Here is a 20,722-nt window from a genome sequence, read left to right on the forward strand (position 1 = left end):
AAAAAAAAAACTTTTCGTCTCTTCTTCCAAGCAGCTATACAGAACATGTGTTTATAAACAAATTTAAATGATGTGAAGAGAATCAAGACAGATTGTATAGAACACCTACATTTACTTAAAGCTGAGCATTCTGATAAAAAAAGTATTTCATTGAGCATCTTCTTTGTAGAGTTTAAGAAACATGAAAACTCAGATTTCCAAAGACAATTCACAGGGGGATGGGTAATTGTGCTTTCTCCAAGACAGTTTTTACCTTACAAGAGGTGCATTATATAATATCTTCAGCTTGTCTAGTGCATTAAAATTAGTTTAAGTTATAAAATCATGACTTAAGAAAACACAGCCATTACAATATTATAGTTGCATATGAGAAAGATAATCTATAAAGATACACACACATACATATTGGTATTTTATATAACTAAGCATATTTGGAAGATAGAAAATGGCATGAAGACTTGTTAAAGAAAGTAGGCTTTGATGAAAATAATTATCATCATCATCGTCATCATTATAATTAGAAACCATCAACCTCTTCTGTCCTGCCTCATTGTATTCTAGATATACTGGTGTTCTTGTTGTTCCTCTAAGACTAACCTGGCCTTTTTAAAATTTTGTTTTATATATTTTTTACATCATTTTTCATTTTTGTACAATGTATGTGGTACATATAGACAATGGAATATTACTCAGCAATCAAAAAAGATAAACTCATGCCATTTTGCAGCAACATGGATGGAGCTGGAAGGGATCATGCTCAGTGAAATAAGCCAGCAAGAAAAAAGAAAAATACAGATGGTCTCACTTCTAGCAGGAATGTAGAAGACCCAAATAAGGGATCAGGGAAAACCTGGCCTTTTACTTGGTGATCTGCTGCCACCAATAATCTTTTTCAGACTTATTATTTACCCTCCCCCTTCCTTCAGGAGTAGTCTATTCAAATGCTAATTCTTCAAAGGGACATGGTCAACTACACTAAAACGAAGCTCTCTAGTCTCTCCTTGTCTATCTGTCCCTTTAACTTGCTTTATAATTTTTTTTAGGCTGCAAAGCAAGAGATTTATTGATAAATAAGAAAGGTAGGAAAGCTTTCTGAGCAGAGAAGGGTCCCTAGTAGGTAGCCTGCTCTATCTTTTTAAAAGAATATTGCACTCTCTTAAATAACACAATACAATTAATTACAGTAATTCTATTTTTTTAATTGAAGTATTATTGTTTTACATCCTTGCTACTGTTTTGATAGTATAGGATTTCCCCCCTTAGGTGTAGTCACCATAGCACTCCCACCACCAAAGCACCCATAGCCCTCCACCATAGCAATTATACAGCAATTTTTTCACTTGTTTAATGTCTGTTCCTTGGGACCAAAAGCTCATTGTTCACCTCAGCATCACTGGCACCTGGAATAGTGCCAGGCAAAAAAGAGCAAACTCAACAGGCTTCTGTGGATTGAATGAATAAACAAGGAAGTATATGTGCATTTTAAACATAGAATGTTTGTAAAACTAAGCACATCACCATTAATGAGTAAGGCAGAGTAATAAGTACTGATGAGAATTAACATCAAAAGTAGAATGGTATTCTAATTTTTAAGTGATTTCTGGTTATGTATACACACAAATATTTATGCACATAACTGGAGAAAAGCAGGAAATTATAGGAAGCCTACATAGATACCTCTGTAACTGGATATCATATCAGGAAATGGCCTGCGTTCACCTCATTTGGAAGGCACAGGGTATTTTGTTGGGGATTCATTTTTTTAGACATTAACACAAATGTATGCTGGGATTGAATTAAGAGCTCAAAATGACAGAAATATGGAGAACATTTTGCACAAATCCTCAATCCTTTACCCCAGGAACTCTGTTGCATTCCAATATAACCTCAGAGCTATGGTCAGGTCTGATCTCCTGACCACCTCCAGGGATGCTTCAGTTTTCCCATCTTGCACCCATATATCTGACTTCTCTTGAGAAGACTCTAGCTCCACTTGAGGCCTGGAAAGGACCCAATTGTCCTATAAACTGATCCAAGTAGGTACCATGTAGGTGAACCTGGGCTAACTCTCCACGGCTTAAGTCTCAGCACTTTAGTTCTGTGGGGAAACTGGGTAATATGACATCTTGGGGAAAAGCAGCAGATAAGCAGATATCTGTACAGTTAGTGAATAGTGAGTTTACATATGTTGGGTGGGACTTGGAAAGTGTTAATCTGGACTACTCTGTGTAATATTACAATTTCCAAACAACATAAATTGAAGGGTTTATTTATCAACTTAAAAGAGAAAAATGTCTCCAACATACTTGATATTTTCTAATAAAGTGGGAATAGCTATAATTTTTGTTCCTTCACACTCATGACATTAACCAGAGTCTGTACATAGATATAATTATGGTTATAGGTAATATAGACATAATGCAAGGAGGTAGGTTTTTATAAAAAAAAAAACCTTTAAGAATAAGAAAGACCAGTATTATGAATAATGATATATATATATTAATTATGCCTATGTGAGGAGTATTGCAAACTGCTTGTATGAATATTATAACAACTATGGAATAATATATAAAAGAAAATGAAACTTTAAAATGAAGAAACTCCCTCTTGATCTGAGACCACATATATTATGCTGTATGGCTGACTAGGGTGATTTTTTTTTAAATAAACTGTTTAACTTCTTAAAATAGAAAACAGAATGGAGAAATGAAAAAAAATATATATATGCAAAGTACCAGTTAAAACAGTGCCAGATTAAACCAGAGAGATCTAGTTTCTTCATCTATAGTATATATAATTATGTTCTCTCAAACATGGTTAATAACTTAAATAAGAGAGATATCCAACTTACTAAAGACTTATCAGGATAAACCCCAGCTCTTAGTAGCGATGCCTTCCAGCTGTCCACGTCCTCCTGTGAATCGCAAGCCAGCTCAAGGAAGCGATAGTCTTTGTATACATTCCTGGAAATAAAAAAAAATCATGTGTTTAATTTTGAACCAAATTCAAAATGATTTCACATCATTGCAGACAATGATACAAATGAGAGTCCAATGGAGGGTTCTCCAACAGTCATCGAGAAAAACAATAACAATTAGCTGTATTTAAAATTAATTAGCAAATTCTTTTGTGTATGCATTTTATACTTAAGAACTCACATTTAAAAAAAAAAGAACTCACATTGAAGAATTCAGAGGCATCTGTACTAGTAAGCATTAAGAAGTAAAGGAGATACAAATGCTCTCAATATGATACACTGTGCGAACTGATGCAAAGTTCTGAGGGGAATGGATTTTGTATTAGCTACATCAATATTCTGAAACTATTTTACAAGTCTAAATGTTTCATAAAACTTTAAAGTGCATGGAAATAAACTTACACACCTAAAATATTATGCAAGATTCAAAAGAGAAATGATGATTAATATTGTGAAAAGGAAAGATTATTAGCCAGTACTTAATAACAAAATAGTACAAAAGATGTAATACATGCCCATTTTGATAAAATTGGAAAGTAGATAAAAGCATAAAGGTTGTAACATTCATCCATTTTCCACTATTGACAGATAACTTTATTTAACAGTTTTCACACAGTTGAGGTTCTCTCCTCCTGCTCACCCATATTTCTTTCTACCTCTATCAATTGTATGTCCTTTTCCACTATTACTATATATAGTCAGCTAGTAATGCCATTACATCTTTATAAGCATCAACTTTATAAGCATCAACATAATATTCATTGACATCATTGTATAATAATTTACTTAAATGCCTTATATTAATTAGTATTTTTTTCTATCATAAGTAATTCTTAAATGAATATCTTATCCATAAGCCTTTGTAACATTTACTTTTATTTTCTGAAAACAGATTCTTATAGTTATTGAATCAGTTGTGTTAGTTTTTTAAGACTGTGACACACATTCCCAATCATTTCCCAGAAAAGACAATCTAACTTGGCCAGATAACAGCAGTTTACAAGATTAACAATCTTTTTCCATCTTGCAATCTCCCAAGATGTCTCATTCATGCATAATTTCCACCTAAGCCCAGAGAGCTCAGATATTTATACTTGCACAAATCTGCCCCAGATTCATAGTGTATTGACATCCCCATTTAAGAGTCTCAAAGATACCTCGATATGAGTGACTAAGTGGTTTCCAACTTGGTTCTCTTATGCTTCCACTTCACATCACAGCAGGATAGGCTAGATAATTTGGCAGTGATCCTGACCCCTTCCACTCTCTCATATTTCTTTTCCATTTTAGCTCTTAAAAGTATACTTGTGTATTGACCACCAGTTTACTGTGACCTCTCTTGGAATATTACAATAGTCACTTTTCTGGTTCCCCAGTATCACACGGCCCCTTCCAATTTTTTTCTTTACACTGATTCCTCACAATATTCTGAAAATATGAATCAGGTCTTTTTACCCCTAGTGTAAAACACTCCAAAGGCTACCTGCTTTTAGGAAAATCACACTCCTTATGACAGCCAACATTACCTTCCTCTACAATTTCACTTCATCTCTGTTCTCCCTTGCTCTTTCTGCTCTATGTCTGAGCTAAAATGACAGCAAAGGGGAGAATATTTTGCCCTCTCTGTCTGCAGTTCTCTTTCCTTCCTTCATTGAACAGTAAACATACTCTTTTTTTTGAATCTATAGTTATAGCTTCCTCAGATGTCACTTCCCTGATATTCCACCATGGCATTTTTTTCATACATTTTTCATATTTCTATTTACCCATCCTTACCATAACACTAATCACAATTGTAATTCCAGAATTGCATGTGAGCTTCTTTTTTTCCCTCTCATCTGTCTATCTATCTATCTATCTATCTATCTATCTATCTATCTATCTATCTTCTGTGAATGATACGGTCTATCTTCTCAGCTTTTTCATAAGCTCCAGTAAGACAGGGAATGTGTATCCTTATTAGGCTCATCATTACATCTTAAAGATTCTGAGGAGAGAATAGCTTAATTATGCCCTACTTCCTCTTCAGTTGCAGCTTGGGTCAAACACATTCTCTAATCTCAGGTTAAGGAAACATGGGGACTGGTACTCAGGTAGAGGGTGTGAACTAGGTAGTCATTATGGTACTTCCTGCTGTAGTCTGAATAGGCACGTGAGGGCCACAGCAGGACAACTCTAAAACAAAGACCAGCATGTGGCAGTCCCTGGTATAGCTGTCCTTGAATGATCACAGGACCCTTGAGTGTGCCTCACTTAAGGGGCTGGGTTTTATCTACTCTAATACAGAAGAAAGCCTCCCTTCTGGTGCCTCTATAGGTAACTGATAACTTGCCTACTGCTGGCCCCTAATTACTGAGCTGTCTGTACCTTCCCACGCTCATGAGTTCAGTCCTCTTACAGTATCCAGCAGTTGGATCTGTGCCATAATAAACAAAGGAAAATAAAAGGACACCTAAGGGGTTCTAACAGCCAGAAAGAAAGACTGAAGAAAGCAATCAAAACTGAAGGGAGAAAGCAGAAAAATAACATGCATTGGAAGCAAAGCATTAAGACTTTCTATAAATTAAAAAATAAGATTTTCAAATTAACATATTGAACAGATTAGCTGAAAGAAAGGCTGATCAATGTTGAGATTAATAGATTTTAATCTCCAGTAAAAGATATGGGAAAATATAAAGATTGAGAAATTTTATTAGAATGTGAAGGAAAGATTCAGCATATCTAACCTATAAATAGGATTTCCAGAAAAAGAAAAGAAATAGAGGAGAATAATAATTATAAAAGAGAGATGTATCCTGATTTTAAGAAAGATCCAAATATATACACTGAAAGTGCAGTTTCAGGTGGAATTAATGAGAAAACACACTACATATGCATGTCCAAATACAATTCTTGAGATAAAGAAAATATTTTGACATCTCCTATAGACAACAGCAAGTTGTTACAATGGAAAAAAGAATTAAACTGGCACTGGATTTTACATTCAAAATGTAGGAGAAATGAAAGATATTCATGTGCTTTTAATAAGACTGCAGACTGGAGTCCTCCCTCCACCCAGGATATCACCACCTACCTAATCTGGGGCATAATTAGGACTATAACAACTCCAAAGCAACCACCTTCTGGCAGAGAGGGCTCAAGATGAGGAAACACCGAGAGGAAGAAACCATACATAGTGAGCAACAAAACTTGCAATATCATAGAGTCGAACCAAAATAGACACACAGACTATGAATGTGAGATCTACAGGTTGACTAGGAACTCAAGTAGAAGAATTAGAATGCAACAGGAATTCTAATGGTCTAAAGCTGGGAGGGTGGGAAGAAATAAAAATGCCCTCAAGCTCTCCTCTGACAGGTGTAGGGTGGAGAGTGGGGAAACAAAGGAATCTCTGAGAACTCATGCTGTTGGGAGAAGTGGGTAAGGAGAGAAGTAGGAGCAGAAACTAGTCCTGTGGAAAATGCATGTGATAGTTTGTCTTATAGAATAATAATGCTACATATTGATGATAAAGGCAAATATGAATGAAATAAAAAGGACAGAACTCCCAAATTGAAAACATGAAGGAAAAGGGAAATTAATAGTATCTTAATGAAATCACCAAATGGTTTTCTGAAAGATGAGCTCTTCTTTTCTTATTTAAAAAAAGAAACAATAATAAAATTTAATAAAATATTAAAAATATATTTAATATTTAATACTTAATAATAAAATTAAGTATATTTATTATGAAATTAATGCAATAGATTGAATTTTTAGTTATGTAGGCTAAAAAAACAAAACCCCAAAATACACTACTAACAAAAATAAAGGAATAGCAGAGATATCAGACAAATAAAACAAGGAAATGCAAATGCATGAATGGCAATATTAATAATAAATAAGATGGAATTGAAAAGTACTAAGTAGGAAAAATAATTTAAAAGCACTAGGTAGATTAAACAGACATGTTATATAATGATATAAAGTACAATTTAAGAAGATTGGAAAATATTCATAAACTCACTTGCAGCAAATAATATTGTAGATTAAGCAGATGAAGCAAATGCTACTAAAAATGCAAGATAAGCTTGATATTTGTATATTATTAAAATATAAAGAAAATTTTAGTATGATTCTTCAAATTGACATAGTAAACAAAAATAAGTAAGCACATGAAAGAAATGAATAATACAACCAATGAAGTAAATTTAATAAAATCCTTTATTTTATCCTTAAATAGAAGATAAAGATTTTCTCATAAAACAGTCACATACTTGGATCTGCACACATACACAATACCAACCTTTAAAAAATTTAAAAAGTAGAGACTGTAAAGACCACATTATTTGATCACAAACTGAAAAGAGAATTTCTTTGAAACAGAGGCTAAAAACAAAAAGGATGTAAGAATATCTAAGCATATTCTTAGATAATCCTTATAACCCAGAAGAAACTAAAGCTAAAATTGTAAGCCATTTACAAAGAAATAAGAAAAATAAACACTTTAGAGACAACCACTGGAGCACAGCAAAGGCTATAAGAAAATTTATAGCCTTAAGTATATTCACCATTTAGAGAAAAAAGAGAAAAATCAATATTCAACTACAGAAATTATAAAATGATGATTAAAAAACCCAAAATTAAGTTAAGAAGAGGCAATTAACATAGATTAAAGTCAAAATCAATGAAATAGGACATATAAAATAACATAAAGAATAAACACATGTATAAGTATTTTCCCTTTAGCAATAGATAAAACACTTATAATCCTAATTAAAGGAGAAAACAAAAGTTGACAAGATCACAAATGAGGAAGAATGGGATACATAACCATAAAGAGAATGAAAGAAGTTAAAACAAATTTTTATAAAATGCATATATAAATGCAATTCTTTGGCAAACCAAAGAATATAGATGCAATTAATAATAACCTAAAACTATAAATAACAAAAGTTAACTCAGAAAGAATTGAAGAATCCAAGTGGTTTTTTATAAAACAATGCTAGAATTAGTAAGATACTTTGAAAGGATAGTGTTAACTGCAATACAAATTTACAAAAACAATGGCTTTTTGCAATACTACCAATAACTTAAAAATGGGAGAATGTCCCATTCACACAAGGAGAAAAACTGTAAAATACATAGGAATAAGTTTTTAAAAGTTAAGAAAATTTTAAAATTGTATTGAATAGCATGAATCAAGATCTTAATAAATGAAAAGACACATTGGATGTGATGATTCAATTACTGCTTTTTCCAAGATTTGATAAAGTGACTAGCACTGGTAGGTATTCGATAAGTATTTATTGAATGATTAATATCATCACATCCCCAAAATATTGACTCTCACCTTTAAAATACCTTTGAAAATCCAATGATTAAAAGTGATTCTCCATCAAAACTTTAATATATTTGCTGAGGTTGAACATTTTTTATGTTTATAGAGATGATGTTCTTTGTTCTGACTTCATGACATATTTTTGTATATAATTGAAGTGATTTCTCACTTTTTATTTGCATCTGCCTGTTTTTTTATCTCTTGTTTTTTCACTTTTACCCACTTGTTTCACATTTCAAAAAGATTTTTCTGTTGTCAATGTCAACACAATAGTTGGATTTTATACTTCATCCAATCTGAAAACTATCAGCTATTATTAGGAAAGTTTTAAACAAGTTTATGTCTTGCCAATAGCTGTGTGATTAGTGCTAGTTTGTCAGTTTGACATATGCTTTAAAAAACAATGATCTTTACCATTTCTTTTATGTATGAGGAAAAATGAATACTTTTTATGACTTCCATACTCCAGTGGCTTTCACTTCTACAGGCAAATGAGTATTTTTAAAGTTTTTCAAGTAATTCTTGGTTTATACATATCTATAGATATAGATATAACTGAAATCTATATGTGTATATATATATATAAAATCTATCTATTTCAGGAATGAAATGATTCTCATGACTTCTTCAGGAATTTAGAAACTTTTACTTTATGGTACTTTATCTCATGATATTTGCTAATCTATCTAGAAATATTGACCTAGAATACTGTTTCTGAATTATTGTTCTCATCTCTTTAAGAGTCTCTTAATTTAACTTTGTGTTCACTTTTGTTACATTTAAGCAATTATTTATATGGGAATCTGCAGGTTTAATTTGAATAAATATTTGTTATCAGGCATTTTTTCCACTTGTAAAATCTCCACTTGTAAATTCTCACTTGGGTTCATTTTTTGATTAGCCTTGCTGTGGAGTTGGCTATCTGGATTTCTGGTTGGGGTATTTTTCATATTTCTCACATTGATTCAGTGAAGAAGCACAGAAATTTCTTTTTGTTGCCTTCCTGTTTGGCCCCTTGTTTCCTAATCAGGGTAAAGCACACACTGATTACTCATAAAATTTCAATCCATTTTGCCCCACATGTCCTGAAAATATCTGACTGACATTGCTACTTTTCAGTGTTTTTGAAATTGCTCATCTCTGTTATGTATGATTTTCTTTTTGACATAACAATGGATGGAGAAGGGTAAAAGAGAAACTTCTAATTTTCCACCATCTTAAAAGAGAAATCATCTCATTTAATCTTCAAAGCAACCTTTCAAAGTTGGCAGTAGAGCTGTCTTATAGTTGAAATTCAGAAAGATTAAACGACTTTCCCAAGATCACATAGTTATAAATAGCACAATTTCAGTTCTTGGTAAAAGGCCTCCATAAAACAAATATTTGCTGAAAGAATGAAAAAATGAATGAGTGAATGAATAAATGATCTTTTACTATATACTAATATGTGAAATTACTTTTTTTATTTTTGACCAGATCCTTCACTTTTTACAGAAATCCTAAGAAATAAAAGTTTGGAGGGACAAAGCATAACAAATAGAATGACTAAGTTTACTTTAAAATGGGGAAATCTTTCAAGAAAATATATTCTCTAAGTATGAAAGTTTATTGTTGGAAAATCTGAAAGGTCATATCTTTGCTAAAGAACAGAAAGGGTAATGGATTATCTTGTCAGAATCAAACTTCAGCAGTTTTTAATTTCTAATTAGCTGTCTAACATAGCTTTTAGCTACCACTTAGGTCTCCTTTGGAGGCATTTCTACTGCACAGTATGAGTTTCTTTAAGATGGAATGGTATAGGGAAGCCTAATCTGGACAAATGCATGGGAGCTTTGGGGCAGCTGGAAAGCAGAAAAGTGGCGAGTACAGACTTTCCACTTTCTCTAAGCAGATCTGAAGAATTCAGCTTTGGCCCATTCTCATTGACCTTTCTCCAGAGTATTTTCTTTCAGGGGCTCTTCACATGGAAAATCTTGATTTTTTCCCCCTCAAAGGATAGCCAAATTCTTGAGAGGGAAAATAATTATCTGGTTGAAACATTAGAAGAGGGTCAAAGGCTTCTGGTGGCTTTGGCTGCTTCATTTTTACCCATTTTTGAAGCCTCATCTTAGGCTGTGTCTAGACATCCAAGGAGAGTTGGATACAGGTCTAAAACACTGAACTGAGTTGATTTACTGGACGTCTCATAAATTCTGTGGATGCAGCTTCCAGGTTCTCACCACACACTGTAGCTGTATAGATAACCCACAGCAATTTGTACTGACTGCATTTTTTTGTTTAGTCTATTTCAATTGCAATCATGCAGATATGAGCTTCTGAATGATTTCACTATGAAATCAAGCTGGACTATGTGTTTTACAGTCTAAAAAAAAATAGTAGGGGGTTAAGTCTTAGCACTATGAAGCTATCTGCAGCCACTGCAGCACGAGTTCAATCCCCAGCCAGGGAGCTAACCCACACAGAATAGCAGATCTCTCCTCTCTGCCCACTGCTCCCCTCAGCAGTGCATTTCAGTCAGTCCTTCTGTTCTGCTCCCTACTCTGTCTCTGGTGAATCCTTTCACCCTCCGCACTGCTGGACTGTACCCCAGTTTTTTTATGCATAAATAATCTTTAAAAAAATAGTCACCTCAACATTAAAAATGACCATGAGAAATTCTGTGCCACAGGTAAAGGTTTTTGAATGTTATGCTGAGAGAACAAGCCCACATGATGAGCCATGTTTTGATTATATGTATGCCTTTATTCGCATGCCATAAGAATTTCGGTCTTTGGGTGTTAAAAATGTGAAGTTTAATTTCCTATCTGACAGGTCTTCAAACATCTGAGATCAGGTATTGCGTGCCTCTAAGTACTCCCCCAAGTAAACCCTTTTGTGAGATTTTTTCTTTTTTCTTTTTTTAATAGAGGCATGTTTTATTTATTTATTTATTTATTTGTTTGTTTGTTTTGTTTATACATGCACTGGGTACAGTCAGAAGCGCGGGAGGGTGAGAGAATTCACCAGAGCCAGAGCAGGGAGCAGAGCAGGCAGAAGGACTGAAGTACACTGCTGAGGGGAGCAGCGGGCGGCAGGAGAGGTCTTCGCGCCATGTGGGACCCTCCCCGGTGGCCGGGGATCAAACTGGCGCTGCAGAGGCCACGGGCAGCTTCGCAACCCAGCGCTCAACCGCTGCGCCATCTGGGAGGCCCTTGTGAGATTTTTTCAAATGCTTCTCATATGGAGAAGTTTCTAGATAAAACATCCTCCTGACCTCCTATGAATTTGCTCTATTTTAAAAGGATTTTCTGAAAATTAAATGCCAGCAACTATTCACAAATCTCCACATGCAACATTATACAGACACCAGGAAGAAGTTTGGTGGAATTTTTGCCTGCTGTCTGGACTGTAAACTATTACTAGAGAAAGTAAAATGTGGTAGAATATAGTAAAACCCATGAACACCTGTTGAAATCCAAGCGGTGTCCTTTATTATCTTATATGACATTGAGTATTAGGTGACAAGCTTTCTGAATTTTAATTTACTGACCTATAATATGGGGATAATAGTATCTATTCAGATTTACCATGATAAATAAAGCTACATGTGCGAAGATATTGCCATAACACAAAGCTCAGGATCAGGTAAATATATAATCAAAATACACAAACAACAAAAATTATGACAGCTTATCACTGCCTTTTAGTCCTTTGTACTTGACCTCCTATAAAACCAGACCTCTCTTATAGTAAATATATGAAGACTTTTCAGAATGTAAGAGTAAAATGTACTCTTAACACTATTATATCTACTTATGATATCTAGTTATTTTTGGCCCATTTTCCAGTTTTCTCAGATGTTCTGAATCCTGATTCTGGCAAATAATATATTTATAATTCTTCCTGATTTGTACTACCTGCAAATTTATCATAACATAGTAGAATTATATCATTATAGAATTTATGAAGTCATTATTATTAATTATTGATAAATACATTATAGACATAAAATACACCTTAAAAGATCCCATACATGTTACATGTTACTATAACTGGCACCCATTGGGCAGCAATAAGACTAGAGGTTTAATTATATATCCATTATATATGTACTGTAATATCTCTTTTTGTCATGTATATTTCAAAAGACTATATATCAAAGTCTAAAAATACATATACTCAAGTTAAAAGTTGGAATTAATTTGGTTAAACTTGTATTTTAGGTTTCAAAGCAAATTCCTATTGATTACTGACTGCCCTTCTAAATTATACATATGTATATATCAATTTTATAATTTATTCATTATTTTCAGTGATAAATGAGTCTGTTTTTTAATGAATCAATGAAACAGAACTCTGTAATAACTAGTAAATAAAAAATAAGGAAACAAAGTAAAGTTAAAAACAAGTAATGATTTGACAGAGATTAAAGTATTTTAAAAACCACTTTACTTCTAAAATTTATATTTTTATGATAATAAATTTATAAGAATTGATGGTGTATATAATTTCTAGGTAAATATAAAATCAGAATCTTAACATCCCAACTGACCAATAGCCATAGAATAAATTTAGAGAAAGTCAAAACTTTTTCTCAAAATACTTCTGATCTCAGAGAGTTTAAGAGAAGAGACCTTTCTTTACAAATGTAAAGGAAAACCTTATTTCATGCAGAAACTCTTAGAAATTTTTTTTAAAGATTTATTTATTTATGCATACAAAAGCTGGGGCACAGGCCAGAGATGCGGGGTTGTGAGAGGACTCACCAGAGACAAAGCAGGGAACAGAACAGGCAGATCTACTGAAATACAATGCTGAGGGGAGCAGCAGGAGAGACAGGAGAGGTCTGCTGTGCCATGTGGGTTTCTGCCAGGCCAGCTGGGATCGAACCGGTGCTGCAGAGGTTGTGGATTGCTTCATAGTGTGGTGCTTAACCCCTTGCACCACCAGGGAGGCCCCAGAAACTCTTAGAAATATTAATAGGATGACACACATTATAAATTTCCAAGAAATAAACTTGCTATGCAGGATTCCCCAGGTTTACTTGACCTTAGAACCTTTTTTTAACTTGAATTTCTCAAAAGACTAGTGTTTTAAGAGACAAACTTTGGGATATGTCACTATAAACAAATCTCACCTATGAATAAGCATGTAAACCTGTTAAAATATATCAGGAAATTGAACTTAATGAAATTTTGAAAGAAGCAGTCACCAATACCAAATAGGGGTTTTCTTAAGAAAATTTTCTTTGAGGACTATTGAGAGACCATTTGCACTCAGTACCAGAGTTGTCTAAACTAAGTTCCATTCTGGATATCTGTAATTTCAAAAGCTGATTTTAGTCTCAAATCATTTCTTCCTTCTACATGCCATCATGTTAGTGTAATTTGTGTAGGTACTTAAGCAAAAGTCTCCATGTTATTTATGATGTCTCTTTCCCATCTTATTTCCATTCAGCAATTCTATCAATGTAAGCCCCTGATAAACCTCCTTTATTCCCTCTCTGCCTTTACTCTAGTCCAGGACACCATCATCCTTCACCTAGCTCACCACCAAAACCTCCTTAATGCCTGTGCATGCTCTACTCCTATCTTCCATTCTGCATCCAAAACTGAAACTTTCCATGATTCCCTGCTTCAGTAGAATAAAGTCCAACAACCTTCTCATGGCCTTCAAGGTGTAAATGACCAGGGACCTAATTCATGCTCATTATTCTCCAGATATCAGTTGCATGGACACACTATGCTTCTTCCTACCTTGGGTCTTGTTTTATGCTTTCCACTTTGCTTAGAAAAATCATCCCTTGTCCCCTCACTTAACCTATTTCAACACATACCCCTAGTGTTAGTTTTAGCCGTCCCTGAATTCCAAAATGGACAGGTCATACCATTATAAATTATCACAGAGTTTGTAATTAACAGTTGCATTTCAGTTTGCTATCAGTCTCCCTCACTGTACTATAAAGTTCCTGAGAGTAGGGAACATGTTTCTTTTGTTCATTGAACCTAAAATAGCATCTAACATATGGTTGTACATAAGAAATAAATGCAAATAAATGAATGAAAGACTAAAGCAATCAACAATGACTGATTAGCTTAATACCTTTACTTCCTTAAAACATTTCCCTTAGCTTTTATTATCATCCTCAAAGATCAATGCAACAATTTAAATTTTAAGTTTGCTCTTGTCTACTGACTCAGTGTATCGTGTTTTATTGTCTAAGAGCCAAGTTTCTTTCACTTGAATTGATTTGATATTCAATTTATACTGTTCCTTTTTCATGACATAGTGAACAACAACAACAACAAAACTGAATAAAATAAATGTTTTAATGAAAAAAATTAAGAGCAAGACCCATTTACTGTAAGAATTATCTTAGTCACATCAGTCCTGACTTTGGTTGTGAATGACCACAGCCATGCCCAAGTCAGTGTTAATCACCATCACATGAAAGACCTGACAGTGAGCTTGGGTTATAACTGTAGGGTCTTATTTATAATGAAAAAGATCATAAAGAGGGCAGACTATAAATTAAAGTGTGGAAATTCTCACAATATAGCATATTTAATGGCTAAATATTCTTCCTCAGACCCAAAGGTTAAAATAATCTGACAGCACCTAAATTAAGAAGATAGCTACATAAAAATGGAAACTTTGGGAGTGATTTGTTAGGGGGCACTTGACCTCCTGGCTTCTTGAGGGGGCTTCAGCTCCTGTCTCTTTTCCTCAGCCTTCATTATTTCTTCCCCCAAAGAGAAGGGAAACTGGCTGATGTGACTGGCATGTTATAAAGAGAAATTGAACAAACTTGTGCTGGCAAGGGCACATGCATTTTTCTCCCATTCCACGATGTTCTGGGGGAGCTTTGGCTTATGGTAGAGGCCTGTGGTTGTTCAATGTGGCTGTGATTATGGGGGGCTGAAGTATTAGGAGACTTTTAGCCATGGATATGAATCCTTTTGTTTAATGCCTTATCTGGTTGTTTCCTGTGCTTCTAAAAACAGCAGCCCCAACAACAATAAATTTTAACAAAAGAGAAGAACAGGGTGTGATTTACTGATCCCCTAAAATTCCAACTGTGAGGGATGGCTTTGAAAAGAGGGTAATGATTTTGGTTTCAGATGGGTTAAACAGGAAGTGACAGAAGGATTTCTGAGAGAAAATGCCCAGCAGGCAGTTGGAGATGTATTCTGGTGTCTCAGGATAATAAATAACCATACTACATGTGGCTGTGCTGCTGGGTGCCATGTGAATTTGTTTATTTTATTTTAATACAGCTTATTAGCTTCAATAAGTATTTTCTCATAGAAGGACAAGCCAAACAGCCACAGGTCATGTGTCTACTTGGGCATAACAAATAGCAGGCAAGTTAGCCAATATTACAATATCATTTTAAAAAGTTGTTGTTGCAATCCAAACTTCATTTAGCCCAAAGCAATGAAAGACTTTAGAAGGGAATAAAAGACAACTGGTGAAGAAAGCAGAGAGTGAACCACAATGATTTTCAGCCTGTCTCATTTATTAGGGTCAGAAAAGGTTGTGGTAATGATCTGCTTAAGTTCAGTGTTTCTAAAATCTGAGGAATAAATATAGAGTAGCCACCAGTTCCTCCAAGCCAACCTTTATCACGTGATAGGAAAAAAATGCCACCTGGTCTTCATTAGCTTCTTTCTCTTCAACAACTTTTATGTGTGAGAATCACCCTATATGGGACCTTTCATTTGCATTAATGACTAATTCATAATGAATGTCTATTATATAACTAGAAAACCTAAAAGTATATTTAAAAGCTCTAAAGAATAGGACTTATGAAGAACTATTAACACAAGAGAAGTGACACCCAATCCCAGAAAACATAGTATTAAGAAGACAAAATAACAATTGTACTGTGCAGTAAACCAATATTATCTCAATAAATTTTTTTTAAAAAAGAAAAAAATGAACAATTGTGAAATAATATGGAGATATGGACTAGTGAGTATTCAATGAGAATTCTTAGAGTCTGAGTTTGGGGGTAAGGATATCGGCGTAAACTTATCAGTATTGAGACACTTGAACAGAGAATAAGGCAGAGGAAACTTTACCAAACTTTACCAAAGGGACTGGATGCACCATGGTTCCAATCAGGGACATTTTTTTACACAATGACTCTAGACACAATTAGCCTTTCAAATTACATTTAAAGTTTTACCTGTGGATGTTATTATTAGTTTAATTATGTCAAGCTCTATCAAAGTCAGTTCCTTGAACTCATTTTGGAGTGCTCCGTACAAGTCTTTACCACACCGAAAAAAGGACTGTGTGCCACTCTTCTGTCTGAGGTTATACAGAGACATCCTGGGTGCATTAGGAAGGTGAGGGTGCTTTGTGAATAGGCTGCTAAGATGGGCACTGAGTCCCTGGGCTCACCCAGATAATCAGCACCACTTTCATTCCAGTTTTATGGCATTGCAGTGGTTGCCTTCAGTGAGACCAGGCGTGGGGTAAGCAGCATACAAGCAAATGTACAAAATTGTTTAAGGTCCCAAATTCACTCACAGATATCTATGTCCTTGCAGCAAAAAGTTGGTAAAAACCTGGTCTGTAGGAAAGCTTGAGTACTCAGTGACTTTTTTTGCGGGGGAGCTATTTTACTTGTACCCACATTTGTCAACATAATAGTTACCATTGACTCTTCAAAGAAAATAAATCAGATTCATAAAAATCAAGCACTTTAATTGTAATCTATGTCTTGGATGAAAAAGTAATATTTGAATACATAGCTACTGAGGGTGATGGTGACAGTTCCATGGCCAGAGGTCCATGGCTGCCTCTTCACCTTTCAGGCCTCTTCACATGCTATTGCCTCTGTTCCCCTGCCTTCTCCACTACCTGGAAAACTTTCCAATTCACTTTTACAGTCTTAACTCAAATATCCCTTCTCTGAGTCTTCCCCAGGTAACATGAATTGCATTTTCTAAATTGCAAGTTATTCTCTCCTCTGTGCTCCCTAAATGCCTTAGTTATTCATCTTTTCAGTGGAATTATAACTGCATTTTTATTTATGACTCAAAAAGGTGGTAAAATATAAACAATGACAGAGCTTATTTACATAAAATTATGGGTAAAAGTTCCATAATGGCCCAATCTAAAATGATAGAGATTTTGAGACACCCCTTCAACCTCAAAGTTTCTATTAAGGGAAACTTACTTGCCAGGGGTCTTGGTGAAAGATAATAGAAGGATGGATGAACTATGTACTGGTCACTGGACATGTCACTCTATATAATGGTTTTTATTATGTTCATTTATTTGTTTAATAAACATTTATTAGGAAATTATGCTCCAGGTATTGGGCTAGGCCTGGAGAAACACTTTGTGTTTCTCCAGACATGAAGCTTATATTTTGGCACTATGTAAAAACTTGATGGTGAACAGAATACTAAGATACTAATAATCATTTATTTAGACTTTGCTGTCAAGGTACCAAGTAAAGCCTAATATCCTAAATCCCTTTCCCCCCTAAAAACAAAACAAAAACCAGACATCTGTTTTATTCCAGTAAGTTTCATCATTTTAAACAATTACTCAAAGGCTGAAAATAATTCATAAACCAGATAAAGGAAATCTTTACAAAGCTCCTGGTGGTTTTTTAAAATTGGTGTTTAAAAATGTATACTACAAAGGAGTTTTTGACCAGACAGCTGTTTCAAAGAACAATGATTTCATGTTTTAAAACTAACTTTAAAATTGAGATGTCTTTGCCTTCCAGGAAAACTCAGCAGCTGTGGAGATTATTTCACTTCTCTTTCTTTCACATTTTGCTGGATTTAATTTTAAGGGGAAAAAATATATAAAAGAGAAAATTGTATGCAATGCAGAACAAAACCTATTGCAAAACAAGCAATTGCACATTTTTAAACACAAGAGAAAACACAAAGGCAACCCCAAGTCTCTTTTTAGCTGAGGAAGGAGACAGCATAGCACTATCCTAGTGAAATTTCCCCTTTCCTTGCTAAACTTAGAAAATGACTCCTCCTAAATCTCATTAAAATCTAGGTTGACTTGGTTTTCTATAGAAATAAACAGGAACAGCTATAAAGGATTCAGGAGGTAGCAATGGAGAGTCAGAAGTGACAAATACAAGTGACAAACATAGTTGCTGCCTTGACTCTTCATCAAGTCTTGCCAACCACTGTGCTCAATTCTGGGATCCAACTAAAGAGTGAGACTACAGGCCTCCAAGGTGACTAGAGATGAAACAGGTATGGTTAAAAGGCCAGGGAAAGATTTCTTTAAGATGAAAATATATGAAAATATATTTTAGCCATTGCCACTGAGGAAAATCTGAGAGGAATCTGACATTGTGGTACAAAGATCTGAGGAAGAATTTTCTAGTAATTCAAATGAACCTATGGTAATCAGATCTTCCTCACTGACTAGCCAGGATGTAACATAGCTGAAACTGGAAGGAAGTTCTGGAGTATAAAAGTATAAAAGTGTAGGTTGATGCCACACTTCTGGAGAAATGTGGGCACAAAAACAGATCTGACCAGAGGTACATATCGAAGTCAAAGATTTTGAATTTGCCCGGGGACCTATACTTTTCTTTTCCCTCCATATGACCGGCACATGTGGGTTTCCACTGAAAGTACAGCTACCAAACAAAAATGATAAATTTTATCTGTAAATAAGGGATAAGAGAGTAACTTCAAGTGGAGTTAAGCTTGGCATTCCATGGTCTAACAAAAGATGCTTCCTGATAGACAGGAAGTCAGAGAGACTTTTAAATATGTGAAGTAGGTGAATTGCTGTATCCCATCTGGAATATCCTTATCCCCTAGTAAAACTTTCACCAACTAAATCTGTTTCTGGCAGTTTCATTCTTTTGAGACTTGAGAGTTTTAGGTTTCTACAAGAATCATAGTGACGTTACAGAGAATGCAGACGTTGGAATCAGATAGAGAAATTCAAACTCTGGAACTTGTAAATTATGTGCTAGTTCTGTGACTTTGGGCCAAGTTACTCAAGTTCTCAGAGTCTCAATTTCCTTCTTGATAAATGAAGATAGTACTATTGAAGAGGGTTTTAAGAATTTAAAATAATATATGGAAAGCACTTAGCATGATGCCTGACAACAATTACTCCTTAAATGCAAATGCTGCTGGAGAAAGTTATTAGCTTAGAATGCAATTTCCAAGTGTTATATCCAACTGAGAAAGGCAGATTAAGAAGGAAGTGGAGAGACTGAGCAGAGAGGGTGAGTAAAGGATAAGATCAACCATGAACTCCAGCTCCTTCATAGCTTTGCCCTGATCTTGGTAAAAACACTGGAATAAGCAGTCATGGCAGCAAGTATAATAGATCTTCATCTTGTTAATATATTTTAGACATGGTCTTGTCTAAAGGTGAAATTAACATCTAGTCCTAAATCCCAGCAGCTTGTTATTATATTTAAAAAAGACAAGTACACAATAGATAAGTAAATATATAAGTAAAAGATAAGTAAATAATAATTACTTATATGAAGTACAATAGCTATTTAGGAAGTTAAAAAACATGCATCAACAGTTGGACTTTAAACCACTCCTTAGGGGTGAAGAGCTGACCCAGGGAGGCTAGCTGGGTCAGCATGTATTAAGTATCCTTACATTGGAGAAAATGGGGATGTCAGCTCACAGTTGACCTAATCTCTATATTTTCTACTATTTTCTTGGTGACATTCCCAGTGGCCATTGTGATGATTGATCTGTGGACAATTTCAAGCGGGTGGATATTGTAGAACTCTATCATTTTACCATCTCTTGGAACATTCCAACAACCACCTAGGATCCTTCATGTTTTTCATCTTCATTCCTGTCAATTCATACTGTTTCATTAGAAATATATTCTACTCCATATGATTATCAGTTTTCTTCTCAATGTCTGGAATAGTGCCTTATTTTATAACTGCAAAACTTCTTCAGGTCAGCATCAAAATTTCTCACAATTCAATTCTGCTAACACATTCTCTCTCCTCATCGTCACAGAATATCCCATCACATTTAGCTCCCATGAATTCCCATTACAGCTTCTTTCTATCAAGGCAAAACTTGTTCCTGGAACACAATTTTCTCTTTGACCACAATTTTCCACATTCCAATCTTCACATGTGGTATGCCACCTCAAGCTAGTTCTTTCACCTCATTCACAATTTCACAATATTTTAGGATAACTTAATTAATGATGCTTGGTTTGAACTACTTCTCTCATCTCTCACTCTGTGTGGGTACATGTGTGTGTATAAAACGTAGATCAATTTAGTTTTCATAATTTCAGTTTCAGTGACTCTCCTCATAAGCTTTTCCTGAATGTTTTCCTTGTTCCCTCTTAATATTCACCTGGACTCTATTTTGGATGACTTCCTAAATGTTTGAAAAAATAAAGTAATACATATAAATGAATTATAAAGTATAAAGTGCTATAAA

At 34.5% G+C, this 20,722-nt stretch overlaps 1 protein-coding gene across 6 annotated transcripts in view; it reads right to left on the minus strand.

Moving 5' to 3' along the window:
- The window catches only part of DNM3 (dynamin 3), a gene marked incomplete at both ends in the record, with an annotated part of 492,105 nt that overhangs the window by 88,188 nt on the left and 383,195 nt on the right, over window positions 1–20,722 (minus strand). For all 6 annotated transcript variants that reach the window (XM_084251016.1, XM_084251015.1, XM_084251013.1 and 3 more), the window contains one exon: window positions 2,852–2,963. In XM_084251016.1, the coding sequence (XP_084107142.1) occupies window positions 2,852–2,963 (112 nt within the window). The remainder of the gene's footprint in view (window positions 1–2,851; window positions 2,964–20,722) is intronic.

Source organism: Talpa europaea, assembly GCF_964194135.1.
Source record: "Talpa europaea genome assembly, chromosome: 12".
NCBI classification, from domain to species: Eukaryota; Metazoa; Chordata; class Mammalia; order Eulipotyphla; family Talpidae; genus Talpa; species Talpa europaea.